The 16,544-nt window shown below is 37.1% G+C and overlaps 1 protein-coding gene across 6 annotated transcripts in view; it reads left to right on the top strand.

Annotated features, from left to right (window-relative positions):
• Window positions 1-16,496, top strand: part of LOC139936967 (uncharacterized) — a 63,939-nt gene extending 47,443 nt beyond the window's left edge. For 4 of the 6 annotated variants that reach the window (XM_071931845.1, XM_071931841.1, XM_071931847.1 and 1 more), the window contains exons 20-28: window positions 707-841; window positions 2,019-2,147; window positions 3,266-3,394; window positions 3,944-4,072; window positions 5,067-5,223; window positions 6,629-6,798; window positions 8,773-8,904; window positions 9,737-9,880; window positions 11,658-16,496. In XM_071931845.1, coding sequence (XP_071787946.1) covers window positions 707-841; window positions 2,019-2,147; window positions 3,266-3,394; window positions 3,944-4,072; window positions 5,067-5,223; window positions 6,629-6,798; window positions 8,773-8,904; window positions 9,737-9,880; window positions 11,658-11,785 — 1,253 coding nt within the window. In that variant the 3' untranslated portion in view covers window positions 11,786-16,496. The remainder of the gene's footprint in view (window positions 1-706; window positions 842-2,018; window positions 2,148-3,265; window positions 3,395-3,943; window positions 4,073-5,066; window positions 5,224-6,628; window positions 6,799-8,772; window positions 8,905-9,736; window positions 9,881-11,657) is intronic. The other 2 variants (XM_071931843.1, XM_071931844.1) reach the window with 2 other exon arrangements.
• The last annotated feature ends 48 nt before the right edge of the window (window positions 16,497-16,544 follow it).

The raw sequence follows: 16,544 nt of genomic DNA, 5'->3' as shown, positions 1-16,544 counted from the left end.
TTGGGACACACATTTAAGTTTTTGGTATCATGTCCATGTTTGCTTGGAATTGCCCATACGGTTTATTGTCATTGAGCCTCTAAGCAGAACAAATTGCTGTCCAAGTTCACCTTCAGAACAAAACTTCACTGTGGATCAGACCTAGACAGACAGTGTAGCTGATTAAGGGAATCAATGTCTGGTAAAGAGGTTTTCAACTAGTGGTTTAAACCCAACGAGGCCTGGTTCTTTATAATTTTACCAAGACAAATCCCATTCATAAATACCGTTTCGGTCAAAAAACATCAACACTTGTTGGGTCAAAAATAAAATAAAGGCAAAAATTATAATTTTTCAATGATTTCTTTCAACACAACACCCTTCCAAGCCATGAAATGGTAAGGCCCTCGGGTAATTAATTCCTTATAAGGGAATGCTGTGTGCGTTGCACATATCGCGTGATGTGGCACAACTATCCAGCCGTTGCTCTCGACCAATAGGAATGAAGAAACTGTCTTATAAGCACAGGTGCAAGCTCGCGTGTCATGCCCATGTTTCAACACTTTTTACTGGTCATAAACAAAAGTTTATACACACCCACGTGACGCACTCTCCACCAATAGGAATAGCGAAACTGTCTGAGGTATTTATGAATAATAAATTGTTCAACTTTCATGTGCTGAATGTTGCATGTTTATCTTGAGATGTTCTACTTTTGATCCTATAGGATGCCCACTTGGTATGTTTGGTCTTGACTGTAGTGAACCCTGCCAGTGTAATTTCACTACCACCAAAGCGTGTATTCCTGAATCTGGATTCTGTGAATGTAAGGTTGGATTTAGAGGACAATTCTGCAGTGAAGGTCAGTGCTAAGCTCTTGGAACTTGTATACTCTGGATTTTCAATCAAATTAGGAGTTTGTATCTTTGTATGGTAAAGAAGTAGGATCTGATCTGAAAACACTATGTAAAAGATTACAGCATTGAACATACAATTGTTTCTCCTGTTGTTCATGATATGTAAATGAACATCATTATACTCCAAGTTTTCTTTTCTTAATGCTTTTCATTTTGCTGTTAAAGGGTCCATGTACTTTTTGTAGGACAAAAACCATAATGTCCACAGATTTGTATTAAACTTACACAGTTTGAAGATAACTATAGCAGAAAATATTACTCGCTGAGGTGCTGTAATTTTTTAGAAATGAGTAAAACAATGTCATAAAAATATCTTTCGTCTCAGTGATCATAAGAGGAAAACGTATTTTCATGACATTGATTTACTCATTTCTTAAAAACTACACCACCTCCGCAACTAATATTTTAAGATATGCTTTCTAACTATCATTATCTTCAAACGGTGTAAGTTTAATGTAAATTTGTGTTACAAAAAGTACCCAAAACCTTTAAGCGCTTTGAAGAATGTTTTACTCATATTGCGCTATATAAATACTGTTTTATTAGTATTATTATGATTATCCCTGACCAATAGACCCTTCCCACATTCATGCATGCGTACAGACCCTATTGGTTGGCAAATGTCAAAGAGATGTGCACCCAGCAGATGCACAATGGATTCTGCTTGAAGCCATCATTAAGATGCATACAAAACAGCGCAATGTTACCTTGTTTTGAGAACCAAAATTTTAGTGTGCACGTGCTATGTGCAATTTACATATTTAATGAGAAGGGTCAATTGAAATTAGGTTTGTAGACATTTTAAGTTGCTTTACAGTAGTGTCACCAGCTTTCTTGTTGCCTTTCTGCACACAATATGTTATGTTTGTTTCTGAGTTGTTATTTATGATTGATTGTTGTTTTGATGTATTTATGATTGATTGTTGTTTTGATGTATTTATGATTGATTGTTGTTTTGATGTATTTATGATTGATTGTTGTTTTGATGTATTTATGATTGATTGTTGTTTTGATGTATTTGTGTTTGATTGTTGTTTTGATGTATTTATGATTGATTGTTGTTTTGATGTATTTGTGTTTGATTGTTGTTTTGATGTATTTATGATTGATTTCTTGCCCTAGTGTGTAATAAGGGCCAGTATGGTCCATCTTGTCAGTTCAATTGTGACTGTTTAAATGATGCTTCATGCCATCACATCACTGGAGAATGTCACTGTGCACCAGGCTGGACTGGAACCAAGTGTGAAATACGTAAGTACAAGTCAACTTACATGTTTACATTGGCTGGGTCAGTCCTAGCCTGAACACTTTTGAGAATATTGCCAGAGACTGGCCTCCAGCAGGCTTGTATCTTCACCTTTGACCTACATTCATTTCACATCTAGAGATGCACAGTCAAATTCTACACCAACATTACTTTCAAGTACATGCACATGTACATGTACTGTAGACTATACACACGTACATGGACACAGCATGCACACGACCGAAACTAAGCTTTCCATACCTGTGTTTTGATTGGTTGGCCGAGGTGACTTCAGACCAATCACAACAAACACAGATACGGTAGCTTTTAGTCACTGCATTTATCCAATGATATCATTGTATCCAATGGAATCACTGAATCTGAGTAGCAGGAAAGACAGGGGCCCAGTCTAGGTCAGTCCCACTTGAGAAAGTGGAGACATTTGGGGACTCTAGGTGGCAGCAGACTTACCAGGTAAATCCATTGTTCTTGGTAATGTGAGCATGCTCAGAACAGCGTAAACAATTGAAACTTACCTAGTAAGTCTGCTGCCACCTAGCATTCAAAAGTCCCCCATTTTAATTACAGTGCTGCTTACTTTAATTGTGCACTAGCTGCTAACAAGTGCATTGCGAAAAGCCATTTTGAGGTGTGATGGACACATATGGCCTACTATATAGGGCACTATGTGATTTTGGTCAATTTGTCTCGATATACCCAAACCAGTGTACTCAAGCTGCGTTTCCACTGCAGACACTACACAGTGGATAATCATAATTCAAATTGTCGGGTGCTTGGACGCAGTCGCAGCGAGTATGAACCGGCCGTATGAACTGGACATTAGTCCACCATACCTCAAAAAAGCTAAATAGGAAATCATTCAATTTGAATGTTGGTAAATATGGGACCTTTGTGTTTGCTTAGTTGCAGCAGACTATAACCAGGTAATTGGAATTCCATTGTTCTCGAAATTACCCCAAACATGAAAAATGACCTGGTACATCTACCACCTAGCGTTCCAAAGTCTCCAGTGTGGAATTTGGAATGTGTAAAGGTAAAGGACAAATTTGCAGGTTTTGATTTGTGAAAAGTCAATAATTTGTTTTTTGTTGTTGTTTTTCAGAATGTTCAAGTGGTCTTTTTGGACAAGGTTGTCTCCAGGCTTGTACATGTCCTCTTAATAATCAATGTGATCATGTGACAGGAAGCTGTGATTGCCCTGCAGGGTTTGGGGGTATGTCTTGCCAGACACGTAAGTTGCTTTATGTCTTTAAAAAGAAAAACTTCCTTAATAACCGCTTTCTGCCTAAAATTCAGTTCTATAACAATGTACAAACAAATGTGTATTATTGTTATTATTAACGTTGTAGTATCAGTATCATCCTGAAAAGTCATTCGCCGACTGTTTTTTGAATCATCGCAAGGTTGACCCTAAGGGCAGGCTTACGTAACAGTACATGTTTATACCTGAGTTTAAGGGCAGGTTTACGTAACAGTACATGTTTATACCTGAGTTTAAGGGCAGGTTTACGTAACAGTACATGTTTATACCTGAGTTTAAGGGCAGGTTTACGTAACAGTACATGTTTATACCCGAGTTTAAGGGCAGGCTTACGTAACAGTACATGTTTATACCTGAGTTTAAGGGCAGGTTTACGTAACAGTACATGTTTATACCTGAGTTTAAGGGCAGGTTTACGTAGCAGTACATGTTTATACCTGAGTTTACTCGCAGGTTTACGTAACAGTACATGTTTATACCTGAGTTTACTCGCATACGTAACTGTATTTAATCCTACAGCTTGTGTGAATGGATTCTTTGGTAAGGGCTGTCTGCAGAAGTGCGAGTGTAAGAATGAGAACTACTATTGTGATGTCATCAAAGGCTGTGTGTGTTCCAATCCAGACTATGGACCTGAATGCAACCTAGGTAAAATATCAAATATTAGATCAAGCAATGTGAGATGAACATACCAAATAGATGCCACATAGTGAATAATGCATGGATACACACACATGGACACCATGGTTATGCGTCAAGTGAACACGCATCTATTGATGACGTATCTGTATGTAGCTTGGCAAAACCTCGTTATTTAGTGTATGGGCACTCCAATCCAACAATGAAAAGAATGAGTAGTGTTTTTATGAGTACTGAATTTATCCAAATCCAGAGATTCCGTTCCCTTGACTTAGATATTAATATCAATAATAATCAGTTTTGATATAGCACTTTGCACACCCGTTAGGGCATCTCAAAGCGCTTCCAACATTATTACCCCTCGTCACTGAGGCCATTTAATTCATTCCTTAACAATCTGAGCTTCCTGGGGAGTATATATAGTATTGAGGAGGTAATTGATGTTATAACACCCCTTGCAAGGATTCTGCCTGCTCATTGGTTTAGAGCGCGTCACATGACATGTCTTAGTTTTGCTACACGATGGCCGTCGGTTTGCCATGCGCTAGTCCAAAGACTAGCACATGGTGTCGTGCGCTAGTCCGACAGACTAGCACACGGCTTGCAGTACCCAGACGTCCGTTGCGTGTACGAGTATGATAAATTAATAGTCTGTAACCATTTCGGATTGCACGACACGACATGCAACACATTCAGCAAAAGTGTTTGCAATCTGTATTCGCGTCGTCCGTGGATTGTAGCATTCAGGTCTGTAACTTAATATTAATAGTACAGTATTTAGAAATGTTTGGGGTGTTATAAAACAAATATTGACTGCTTTTACTCGTGCAATGGTTAAAAACTATGACTCCCTCGGTGATCCCCGGAGCATTCTATTTTCCCTCGGCTTCGCCTTGGGAAAACAGAACGCTACGGGGATCACCTCGGGAGTCATAGTTTTAACCATAGCACTCGAAGCAGTCAATATTTGTATACTATACTTGTACTTGTTATGATGTTATAGGAGGTGCTAAAGGTGCACAAGTAGATGGATTGGGAGGAGGAACTGTTGCTGGTCTAGGCATTGGAATCCTTCTTTTCATAGCGCTCCTCTTACTCATCATTTTCTTCTTGAGGAAACGAAGGAATAAGAGACCGAATTTTGATGGACCTCCTGTTGTGTGAGTATATGTAACTTCAATGTATTTATTATATGAAACAGCAAGTTACTAAATGTTAAGTTTGCATCGGGGATAAAGAATATAATTTTGGTTTTAACCCTTCATCATCATCATCAACTTCCTATACTGTGCAGAAACCTCCTCTGGAGTATACTCGCACATTGGTTGAGGTGCAAACTAGCAGGTGCAGACATAAGCGCAAGGCATAAAAAGATACGCATAACTGTGCAAGTAAAAGCATTTAAGCATTTTGTGTGTGGGGGGGGGGGGGTGGATAATTAACTGAAGGTTACACCGTTCAGTCTGGTCTTGAAGACATCCAGAGTTGGTGACTCAGTAACTTGCTTGGGCAGTGAATTCCACAGGCGGATGGTGTCTGGGAAGAAGGAGCCTTTCAGTTGTGCGGGTTGAACAGATTCAATTTTTGAGATGTTCTTTTTGGTGGAAGGATCCCATGCGCAGCTGGCATACTCAGCGATGGGAGGGGGAGAGGTTCTCAGATTTGATTAGCAATGACAGGTACTGTCCAATCAAATAATTGTCTGGCAGTAATTGTAGGACAAACTTTTCAGTATGCGTGAACCAAGTCTTTTGATGTGTGTGGGCACTGTATACTCGGTACTTTCCCGAGTTCTGTGGAAAAAATCACAGACTTATTACTCGGGTTGGACTCAAACCCAGGACATTTGCAATTGGCCTATTTGAGGTATGGAGGAGCTTATCAGCTGTATGCAGGATAGAGTTGTGTGGCGTGTCAGACATAGAGCCCGACTCAAACATGCTGGAATGTGACAACTTGGGTCGAGTGAGTGAGTGAGTGAGTGAGTGAGTGAGTGAGTGAGTGAGTGAGTGAGTGAGTGAGGTTAGGTTGACACTATATGATTCTACTGTTTGGTTTGGTTGTATACAGACAAATTTACCTAAACCTAACGTTGTCGTAGCATTGCGCCCACCATATCTCAAAATGGCTTATTCTGGAGCAGTGTCTTGACAAAACTAGACTTCCTGAAATGAAATAGTTATTTTAACCATTTTTACACAGAAAATGTGTTTCCATTTCTATGTAGCTAACAAAAATTGTTTTCAGGTGATTAAATTCACACAAATGAAAAAGCAGTTTAATTAAAAAGGCTTAAGTCTAAAAAATGTATAATATGATTGATAATTTATATTGGATGGATGCTGATTTTGTATATTAGATATTTGCAGCTCTAAGGTTTGAGGCTTTGTTTAAGGCTTGCTTTTTAACTGCTACCCAGGGCGGATGGTATAGAAACTCGACTGGGACTACTACTTTAGCTTATAGGATCGTAATTAACTCCACTACCGTGGAGTCAGTTCTGAATTGGTCTCAAGGTTTCGACTTTTTAAACCTTTTTTCCCCTCCCCTTCTGATTGTGTTTAGGTACACTCGTGAGGTGAATGACACCCCGAATCACGCTCGTAATTTACCCAATGGTAATACGGGTGCCAATGGTGACCTGAAACTACAGAACAATCCACTCTTCCTCTCTTCTATTAAGAATGCAGAGGCAGATGGAGCTTGTGCAGCAGCTATGGCTCTCGAGGGTAAAGGTTGGTTGCTTTCTCTGCGTCTCTTTCTTTTCTAAAGCCCAGTTCATACTTCCTGTGATACAAATTTAGACGTCACAAAGTCGCAACAAATAGTTCGCATCAGTATCTGTGAAACATTCACTGCGAAAACAACCATGAGACGTAAAAACTCGTATTGCGTTCGCTTTTACAGGAAGTATAAACTAGCCGGGGCTTGAATTAGACTGCTGTGCTGACCATACTTGCTGGGTTAGAAAAAAACATAATCAGCTTTATATTTGGAACTGCCACCCTATCTAACGAAATGTCACAAGTGTAAATGTTCTCTTTCACATATAATTCTTGCACAGAAATAATGTTGAGATCTCTAACACCCGTTTCAGACAGGCGCTCCAGAGTCGCGCCGAACAAAATTCAGAATTAAGTACATAAAAAGTTTGACGTATGGTACAGTTAGGAGCAACTGGAGGAGCTACAAGTCGAAAGATTGACTGTTCCAGTTGTTCAGAACGACTCTGGAGCGCATTCGTTTCAGGTGTCGATCTTGTCATGAGCCATGCCAATGAAAATGTTATGTTAAGTTAGCCTGTCTGAAACCAAAATTTGTTTGGGTTGATCTAGAATTACTCCTAACCTATTTGTTTGGGCGCGACTCTGGCGCTCCTGTCTGAACCTGGTGTTAGCTCATTACCTATGGACTCTACCATTTTACTTTTTATTTGTATTAATTAATGGGTACGAACTGAAGGTATTGAGCGGGTCTGTTTTTCACGTTGTGTAAAAAACAGGGAGGGAGTCAAACAGATGATTTCTCAATAATGAGAACCTAGTGTTATTGCTCTCACTTTAGAAAAGACTCCCAGTTCCATCAATTATTTGTTGTCTTTATTGCATAGTTGGTATTTTCTATATGTGAAGCAAGATTAGATTAAACATTGCTGTGCTTGCTTGTCTTCGTTGCTTAATACTGATCAAGGTTTGACCACCTTCAACTCTGCTCCATCAGCTTCGTATCATTACCTCTATTTAATCCTATTGTTGCTTGCAAGTATTGTTGCGCTAGTGTTTGTTGCTCTCTTAAAACGTACTGATTAGAAAGAAGCAGCTAGCTCTATATTTTATGCAAAGCTTGCTTGTTAAGAAACTTCTCTCTCAGTCTTATAGAACTGTTTCATTTAGAGTTTTTATGAATCCAAAGTTATTGAGAACTAATGGAAGGGTCTTATAAAAGTGGATCAAGTTCATCATGGAGCATCAAATATACCTCCTGTTTTTTGCATACAATGGTCCACCTAAGACTGTAAGAGACCATGGCACACTCTGCTGTTTTATCATCACCATTATATGGTACATACAAGGATTTTATTTCTTGTGAAAATGTCTGCGGAAAAAAACAAAACACTTAACCAATTTGAATTTTTTGTAATGGTAGTAAGTTGACATTGGAAAAAAATGACCATAAAGACCAAAATAACTTAGCATTATTATATATACACACATTAGACCTGGCAGCCAACTATAGCCAACTTTTATAAAAGTTTGTTACATGTATGTTTAAGTCTTTCAATGTGTGCTAACATAACTATAATTAATTAAGTGAGGTTTGCAGTTACCACAATGTGTTAACCTCTTTTGAGTAGTGTTGGTATTGAAAAGAGTAATGTATGCTCTGATCATCTTCAAGTGGTTGACCTGATCAGTATGATCTGATCGTACTGATCAAAACGTTGAGTTATCAACCGCTGGTTCTTTTCAGAACCAACACTACTAAAAAGAGGTTTACATGTAGTCCCTGCGTAAAACTCACTTAATTATACTCCCACCATGCAAAGTTTCAAATCCTACTTATGATAGCTATAATTGTCACTTTGTAGAATATTAAATAATCTGCTTTGTAGTTTTGCCGTGTCTTTTTATACACAATCTTGCTGAGCTTGCTTTGGTGTATTTGTTAGTGGTGCTTTTAAGGGAATCACTTTGTATTCTATAATACAGAGGCAGAGGTTGAGGCTACTAACCCTTATCAATACCACTTGTTACCGTCACAAGATCCGTATGGGGCTTTTGGTGACGTCAACTGCTTTGATGGCACAGTACCTAACAAGTTAACACAGGGCAAAGGCAAAAGTAAGTACCACAGCAATTAGCCTTTGCAAATTATACTTCGGGCATTTGCCCGAATTGAAGGAAAAAACACACTTTTAGTTTTATTTTAAGACCACTGTTAAATAATGGAAATCAATTGAAAAGGTGTTGAAAGCCTACCATAAGGGTCCTGAGAATCCTTTGAAGTGAATCATAATAATGTGTATGGTTTACACACTCACTTCTTAGTTTAAAGAAACAGGCCTGGAATTCCATCTTTGAGAGGGCAAGGCCATTTTACATTTGCAAAGGGCACTTCCATTGAAAAGTCTAAGGGGGAACTTTTGATGGGGCACTAAGGCCAAGACCAGGGGCAACAGACACCATGGCATCCTAATGAGAAAACAAGCAGTAGGCCTGACCATTTAGAAATGAAGCTTGTCACTCTATAGCATACATACATCATTGCACTCATAACTCAAACTAACTACTTGTAACGATTTATTGACAATTTGCCGTTTTCAATATTTCCATGTAATTCTGTCGATCTCCACGTGTGGCACAACTTTTTGTATCTCTGGTTTGATATTTTGATCATGCACTTTATAAGAAGTTAAACTGACTTCTAAAATGTATACAACTCTGCATTCAATATGTGGACATACTTTAGGTAAGCTGTATGTGGATGGAAATCGCAATCCAATGGACGGGAACACTCAGGGGGTTTCCATACAAAAGAAAACAATCACAGAAAAATGTTGTGTTAAGTTTTTTTTATGGGACTTGACCCTGATCTGTGAAGCTTAAACCCATCTTCCATCAGTCATCAGTAATATCCATTTTTTTATATTTAATATTAATTTTTACAATTCAGAGTTTGCTAATGATGGCTTCACACCAGAAGCCTGTGCGCCAGAGAACCACTACACCGAGATAGGAGACATGATTTCTAGAAATCGACCTCCACCTCAAAGCTCTGACGTCACTGAAGAGCCCTCGTTATTCTCAGCCAGTGCAGGTAATGAATGAATCTCAATCAAAAAAAGAACTTCACCAAAATTCTAGAAAATACTTCAGGCATGATACTCTTCCAACTTGAATCAGGTTTCCAACTTTTTACTGTTTGAAAATCGGTAGTTGGATTTCAGACTGTTTTGCTTCTGGTAAACTGGATTTTTAAAAGAGGAAAAAAAAAAAACTTACCAAACCCTGTCCTTATCTTTTTTAATAATGCAGGCGTTTCTTTATTTTGAGCTTTGTAGATGTACATAATATTAATGTCAAAAGACAAATCGTTGTGGGTAAATATTTTTGAAAGAAGAACTTTATTCAAGGGTTGTATAACATGCCAACACTTCCCATGGTTTCGGCTGACTTTGGTAGACTTCGTACTGGTCAGTCATTTATTTATTGACTGTGATTGATAAGGGACAGCTATAAAGCTAAAGGTTTGACTGGAATTCCCTCACCACCCAAAACCTGTCTTACTCTTGTTTGAGTTGGTACTGTAAACCAGGGCTCAATTTCAATAAGCTTGTAAGCACAAAAAACTTGCTTAGCACAAAACTTGTGCTAGCATAAATAGGTTACCATCCAGAATGCCATACAGTTACCATTCATGTTACTGGTACCCCGGTCATTTCTTGCTTGGCCAAGAAATTTGATAAGCAGAATTTGCTGCCCAGCATTCTCCCTGAACTGTAGTCCACTGGCCAAATGCTAGTTAAAACCAAAGATTATAGAGCGCCATAGGCGCAAGATACCGAACTCGGGCGGCAAGTAACTCTTTTGGTACAACTATAGATCAGTGGAGATCAGCGCAGACACCGGTCATTCCTATCAATGGGAAACAAATCATTCACTTGCTGAAATGGCGCCTATGCATACATGTTTTTCTTGTTTAACAATACACAGAGGGCCAGTAAAAGTTCACTCCTAGTGGCTAGATCAGTTTTGAAAGGCAGCTCTGTTTAATAGGGCATATATGGGCTAGTTAAAAGCTGGAGGACTAACTAAAAAACAGGCCAACTGGTCCTGGTGGCTAGTCACTGTAATAGGTCAGTGCAAACCCTGGACACCCCAAATCACTCATTCCCAGTATGCTACAGATTACTTACAACATCGAGTATATACACACAATATAGTTTTACACATACAAAACTTATTTCTTCTTATATATATAGTTTTAAAAAAGCGTGAGTGGAAATGGACTGTTCACATTGGATGCTTAAAGGCAAATGACATTTTTGGTAGTTACTCAAAATAATTATGAACAGAAAAACTTGCTTGGTAACAAGCAATGGGGAGCTGTTGATAGTATAAAACATTGTGAGAAACAGCTCCCTCTGAAGTAACGTAGTTATTGAGAAAGAGGTAATTTCTCTCTCAAATATTTAAAGACTATATTATGCATCTGAAAGCACACAAATTGCAACAAAGGTGTTTTTTTCTTTCATTATTCTCTGGCAACCAATTGAGTCTATATGCATATATGCACATGTTGGGTCTTTGATAATTACCAAAGGTGTCCAGTGCCTTTATAGACCATTATCGCGGTGCAGCCGTCTTGAATTTCTCCCATTGATATCAATGTTACCAAACCGAGGCTGGAAGAACAAAATAGTCTGGTTCCTAATTGCAAGATGATTATTAGCATTCATTATTGTTATTTGATGCGAGGAACATGACCAAAATGGAGGGAGCATGATAAAGGTCTATTGTATCTTGTCATGATGTTAGAGTAACCAGAGTTTGGATGAGGCATTTTATTGATATTTTCTCTGACCCCATTCTAGGTATGTTACTACCAAAGGAGGCATCACATTACGATCACCCTAGAGATCATGCAGACAGCTTTGATTCTATTACTCCGGAGGGATATCCTGATGGACCTGGCCACTTCTATAGTGCTTCATTTAAATAGTTGATACAACAACAAGAAAGGGTTCTACAACCCTGATGGACCTGGCCACTTCTATAGCGCTTCATTTAAATAGTTGATACAACAAAAAGAAAGGGTTCTACAACCCTGATGGACCTGGCCACTTCTATAGCGCTTCATTTAAATAGTTGATACAACAACAAGAAAGGGTTCTACAACCCTGATGGACCTGGCCACTTCTATAGCGCTTCATTTAAATAGTTGATACAACAACAAGAAAGGGTTCTACAACCCTGATGGACCTGGCCACTTCTATAGCGCTTCATTTAAATAGTTGATACAACAACAAGAAAGGGTTTTACAACCCTGATGGACCTGGCCACTTCTATAGCGCTTCATTTAAATAGTTGATACAACAACAAGAAAGGGTTCTACAACCCTGATGGACCTGGCCACTTCTAAGCGCTTCATTTAAATAGTTAATACAACAACAAGAAAGGGTTCTACAACCCTGATGGACCTGGCCAACGCTTCATTTAAATAGTTGATACAACAACAAGAACACTCCTGATCTCTGCAATGTACAACTGATATCACTATTGTTATTATTACACAGCTACAGTGTGACCTGCCTATATGAAATGATAAGTATATATTACTTTCTTTAGATGAGGCGGCACACAGATACTGTGTCCGTTATAAATGCATCAGTGGTCCTGCGGCAAGTGATGTCTTTACATTGCAAGTTGGACCCTAAATTTGCCATAGATGCTCATCATTGGCTATAACGTCTATAGATCCAGATTGTTTAATATTATAGCAATATTTGAGGTTTACATGCTAACAGTAAAGTTGAGCTACTCTTCAGAATAACTTGTGTTGGTTCAGGCCCTGATTGGCAAGGGCCATTGGAGGATGTTGTAGAGAGGGAGGGTCTCTATTATGTGCAACTTATAGTGTTACCTTCCTGGATAAAACTTCATCGCGTAAAATGCTGAAGTGCAAATCCAGATGTGAAATTGAAGCACTAGTAACAAATTATATCGTTTAAAATTGTATAAATTGAGTATGACTTCTTTCAAAAGTGTCCACAAAAATGTGGGATTGGTATAATATTCAGTATTTATAAAGACACTTAATGCACAAGTTTTTAAATCTGAACAAGGTGTACAAATTGATTATAAGGCTCTCTGTGAGTGCGGTAAAGATGTAAATAAAATTCTACTGTGACAATATCATTATGGGTAGTTAGGGAACAATAAATTACTTCTAAATTAAATTGCTAATATTAAGATTGACATTTATGGCCCAAAGAAACTGATGCTGGTGGGCAATGCCTCGTCTAGCTTACAGTTATAATCACATTGCCAGTAAAACAAACATTCACCTTCACATTCCTATCACAGAAGTGAAAATCATTTAATTTCTAAGAAAATGAGTAGCATTTGTGGTGAATATGCAAAGACTGCCAAAGGTAGAATGCAACGTTAGTCTTAGACTTTGATACTAAAAATGATGCGGAAATGTTCTGAAACTAAATGATTGTTAACATCTGTTTTTAACAACTGCCAATGTTATGAAAAAGCAAGTACACCCAATGTTCATAGTTACTCACATTGTCTCATGCATTCTCAAATAATGACCAGGTGTACTTAATGAGGGATTTTATACCTTGTACAAAGTTTATAAATCGGTTGAATCACATATAATTTGTGTTTTTTGCTGCTTAAAATTGAAATGCCTTGAATGTTCACCCACCTTCAAATGTGAATTGCTAAGTGGGTATTCAGTGTGAATGGTTATCTTAGTGTATAGATTTTAAAGTGTACAAATAATCAAATGCATTTTCCATGTACAAAGACTCTTAGCTGTTGTCTATGTTGATGTTGTACATGTATGCATATATTTTGATAATATACATGTATTTTGGCAATTGTTTTTTTATATATATACAAATTTCAAATACTTAAACTATTGCGATGTAAAAGAGTGGTAAACTGCAAATGTTTATCGGGGAAAGTAAATAAGAAATGAAATTAGGATTAGTGTTTCAAATTTATGGAATAATTGAAACATTAATTGTCTGAACTGAGACCCCATGCTCAGAGGTTTTCAACTAGTGGTTTAAACCCGCGCCAAGGCCTGGATTTGATAATTTTACCGAGACCAAGTTTAGGTAAATTATCAAGAACCAGGCCTCGGCGGGTTTAAACCACTAGTTGAAAACCAATTCAACACACTATGATTCCCATTCATAAATACCTTTTCGGTCAAAAAACATCAACACTTTTTGGTCAAAAGGTAAAAAAAAATGCAAAAATTATAATTGTTCAATGATTTCTTTCAACACAACACCCATCCAGCTATGAAACAGTTGGCCCTCGGGTAAACAACTCCTTATAAGGAGATGCTGTGCGCGTCGCGCGTATCGCTTGATGTGGCACAACTGTTTCAGCCGTTGCTCTCGACCAATAGGAATGAAGAAACTGTTTTATACGCACAGGTGCAAGCGCACCCATGTTATAACACTTTTTACTGGTGTTATATCATCCGCTCAAACAACACCTCGTGATGCCCTCTCGACCTCTCAGGTATTTATGAATAGATTATACATCAGGGCTTGTGTTGTTCACTTGTTATGAAATATAAATGGTATAAAGAATTGATACTTGATAGTTATTGTGGCAAGATATATTTTTACAAACTCAACCCCTTTGGTTATTGAAGGATTACTCCCTATAAAAAGTGCTCAAGCAAATCATGAAGTATTGACAAGAGCTACATTTTAGTTTACATATAAAGCATATCAGGGTACACAATAAAGTCAGGGTAGGCCAATTGCTTGCACTTTATACCTTCAGTGAACCTTGTTTGGAATGGGTATTTTTTTGTATACTTTATAAATCCAGCCATCTTTGTAGGAATTGAATAAAAACCCAGAAAAATGTGTAATGTTTTTACAGCCAAAGTGGTAGGATTACATGTATGTCTTTCATTTGAAATCATTGAATACTTTAAAGAAGATGGAGGGGGACATAATTTATCACATTTTAGGAAACAAGTTGACGGCAATCAATTCTCCAAATGTTCGTGTCAAAATATTTCAAACAACAATTGATAGTAGTTTGTCGTAATTATTTTATCTGTACATTTATAATAGAAAACCCTGCTTTTTGATAAATAATGCAGGATTTAAGTTTGTTGATCAATGAGATATGCAATAGCAACCAGCAATTTTATGACAACATTTTAATTAATTTTTTAACCACGAACCTATCATTGTAGTTAAGCCATCATCTATCTTGAGTTGAAACAGAAGTATTTATATTTGAATATCTTTTGTGATGCAGTGGTCGTTGATTAATCACTAAACAAACTACATAACAGACTGCAATATTATTTGAAACCGGCCTGATATTCTTCCTACTTAAGTCTGATTTCCAATTGGTTTTTTTCCTCAGAAAAACGAGGGAAATTGTGGTTGAATTAGCTTTAAAATACATTAAACCATACACCATGAACTATTGAAGTATTGTTCATCAGCCCTTGTGCTCAAAGAATATTTTCCTATTTTTTTCAAAGGACCAAATACCATGCTTGTTGAAAGGTGACCCATACATGAAAATTAAGTCTATTCCTTTTTTTCTTTTTTAGAACCCAAGTATTAATTGTTTTCAGTCTGTTCTGTTAAGCAGTGACTCACAGATTGGAATTAAGTGAGGGAAAATAATATACTTAAATTCAAATTGTAAGTTAATAACATGTTTATTTATCAATGAATGTGCATATTTAAATACTTGTCTTTTACAAAATGGCTTATGTGTATGTTTATATTTGACTCGTTTAAAGCCATTGGACCCTTTCGGTACAGACAAAAAAATAAAAGTTCACAGATTTACAAATAACTTACAGGGTTTAGAGAAGGTAGTGGTGAAAGACTTCTCTTGAAATATTATTCCATGAAATGATTTACTTTTTGAGAAAAAAGTAAAACTATCAATTCTCGTTAGCGAGAATTGCGGATTTATTTTAAAAACATGCCATGACACGGCGAAACACGCGGATACAAGGGTGGGTTTTCTCGTTATTTTCTCCCGACTCCGATGACCGATTGAGCCTAAATTTTCACAGGTTTGTTATTTTATATAGAAATTGTGATCCACGGAGTGTGAGCCTTGAACAATACTGTTTACCGAAAGGGTCCAATGGCTTTATCTCAAATGAACTTGTTTGTATAACTGATGAATATAATTATGTACCTTCAGACATTTCTGTCAATTTGACTTTGGATGTTATTTTTTCTATGTAGAAGAAAGAGCATTATGTATTGAATGTTTGTATATCTTTGTGCAAATTGCTACCAACCAAGTTTTTAATGGTTTTTAATGGTATTTAATACAACTTGATGTGAACTTCTTTATAGTAACACGCTTATTTTGCTAAGGAAAATTGATAAGATAAACATTTATGTGAAGTTATTATTTCCTGTTGTGGTTTTTATTACAGATGTAATTACTTTGATAACCAAAAAAGACACTTTTTGTTGTTTAAGTTATTTTTTAAGTTAAACTTCAAATTATGCAAAAAGACATTACAATCTTTCTAATCTTTCCATTTTTGTTCAAGCTTTTGTATTCTTCTGTTTATGAAACTAAAACATTTTTATTTATTTATTTTGTTTTAGTCAGTTTTTTAAACACAACTTTTTGAACAGATTGCCAACATTTTTATGTCTGAAATAATGTGTCAATGTAAATAAGTGTCAAAAACATTAAAAATCATAAAGCGTATCAATATGTAT

Source organism: Asterias amurensis, chromosome 5 (genome assembly GCF_032118995.1).
Source record: "Asterias amurensis chromosome 5, ASM3211899v1".
Taxonomy (NCBI): domain Eukaryota; kingdom Metazoa; phylum Echinodermata; class Asteroidea; order Forcipulatida; family Asteriidae; genus Asterias; species Asterias amurensis.
The sequence above is the reverse complement of the archived record's forward strand: the minus strand, read 5'-3'. Positions and strand labels throughout refer to the sequence as shown.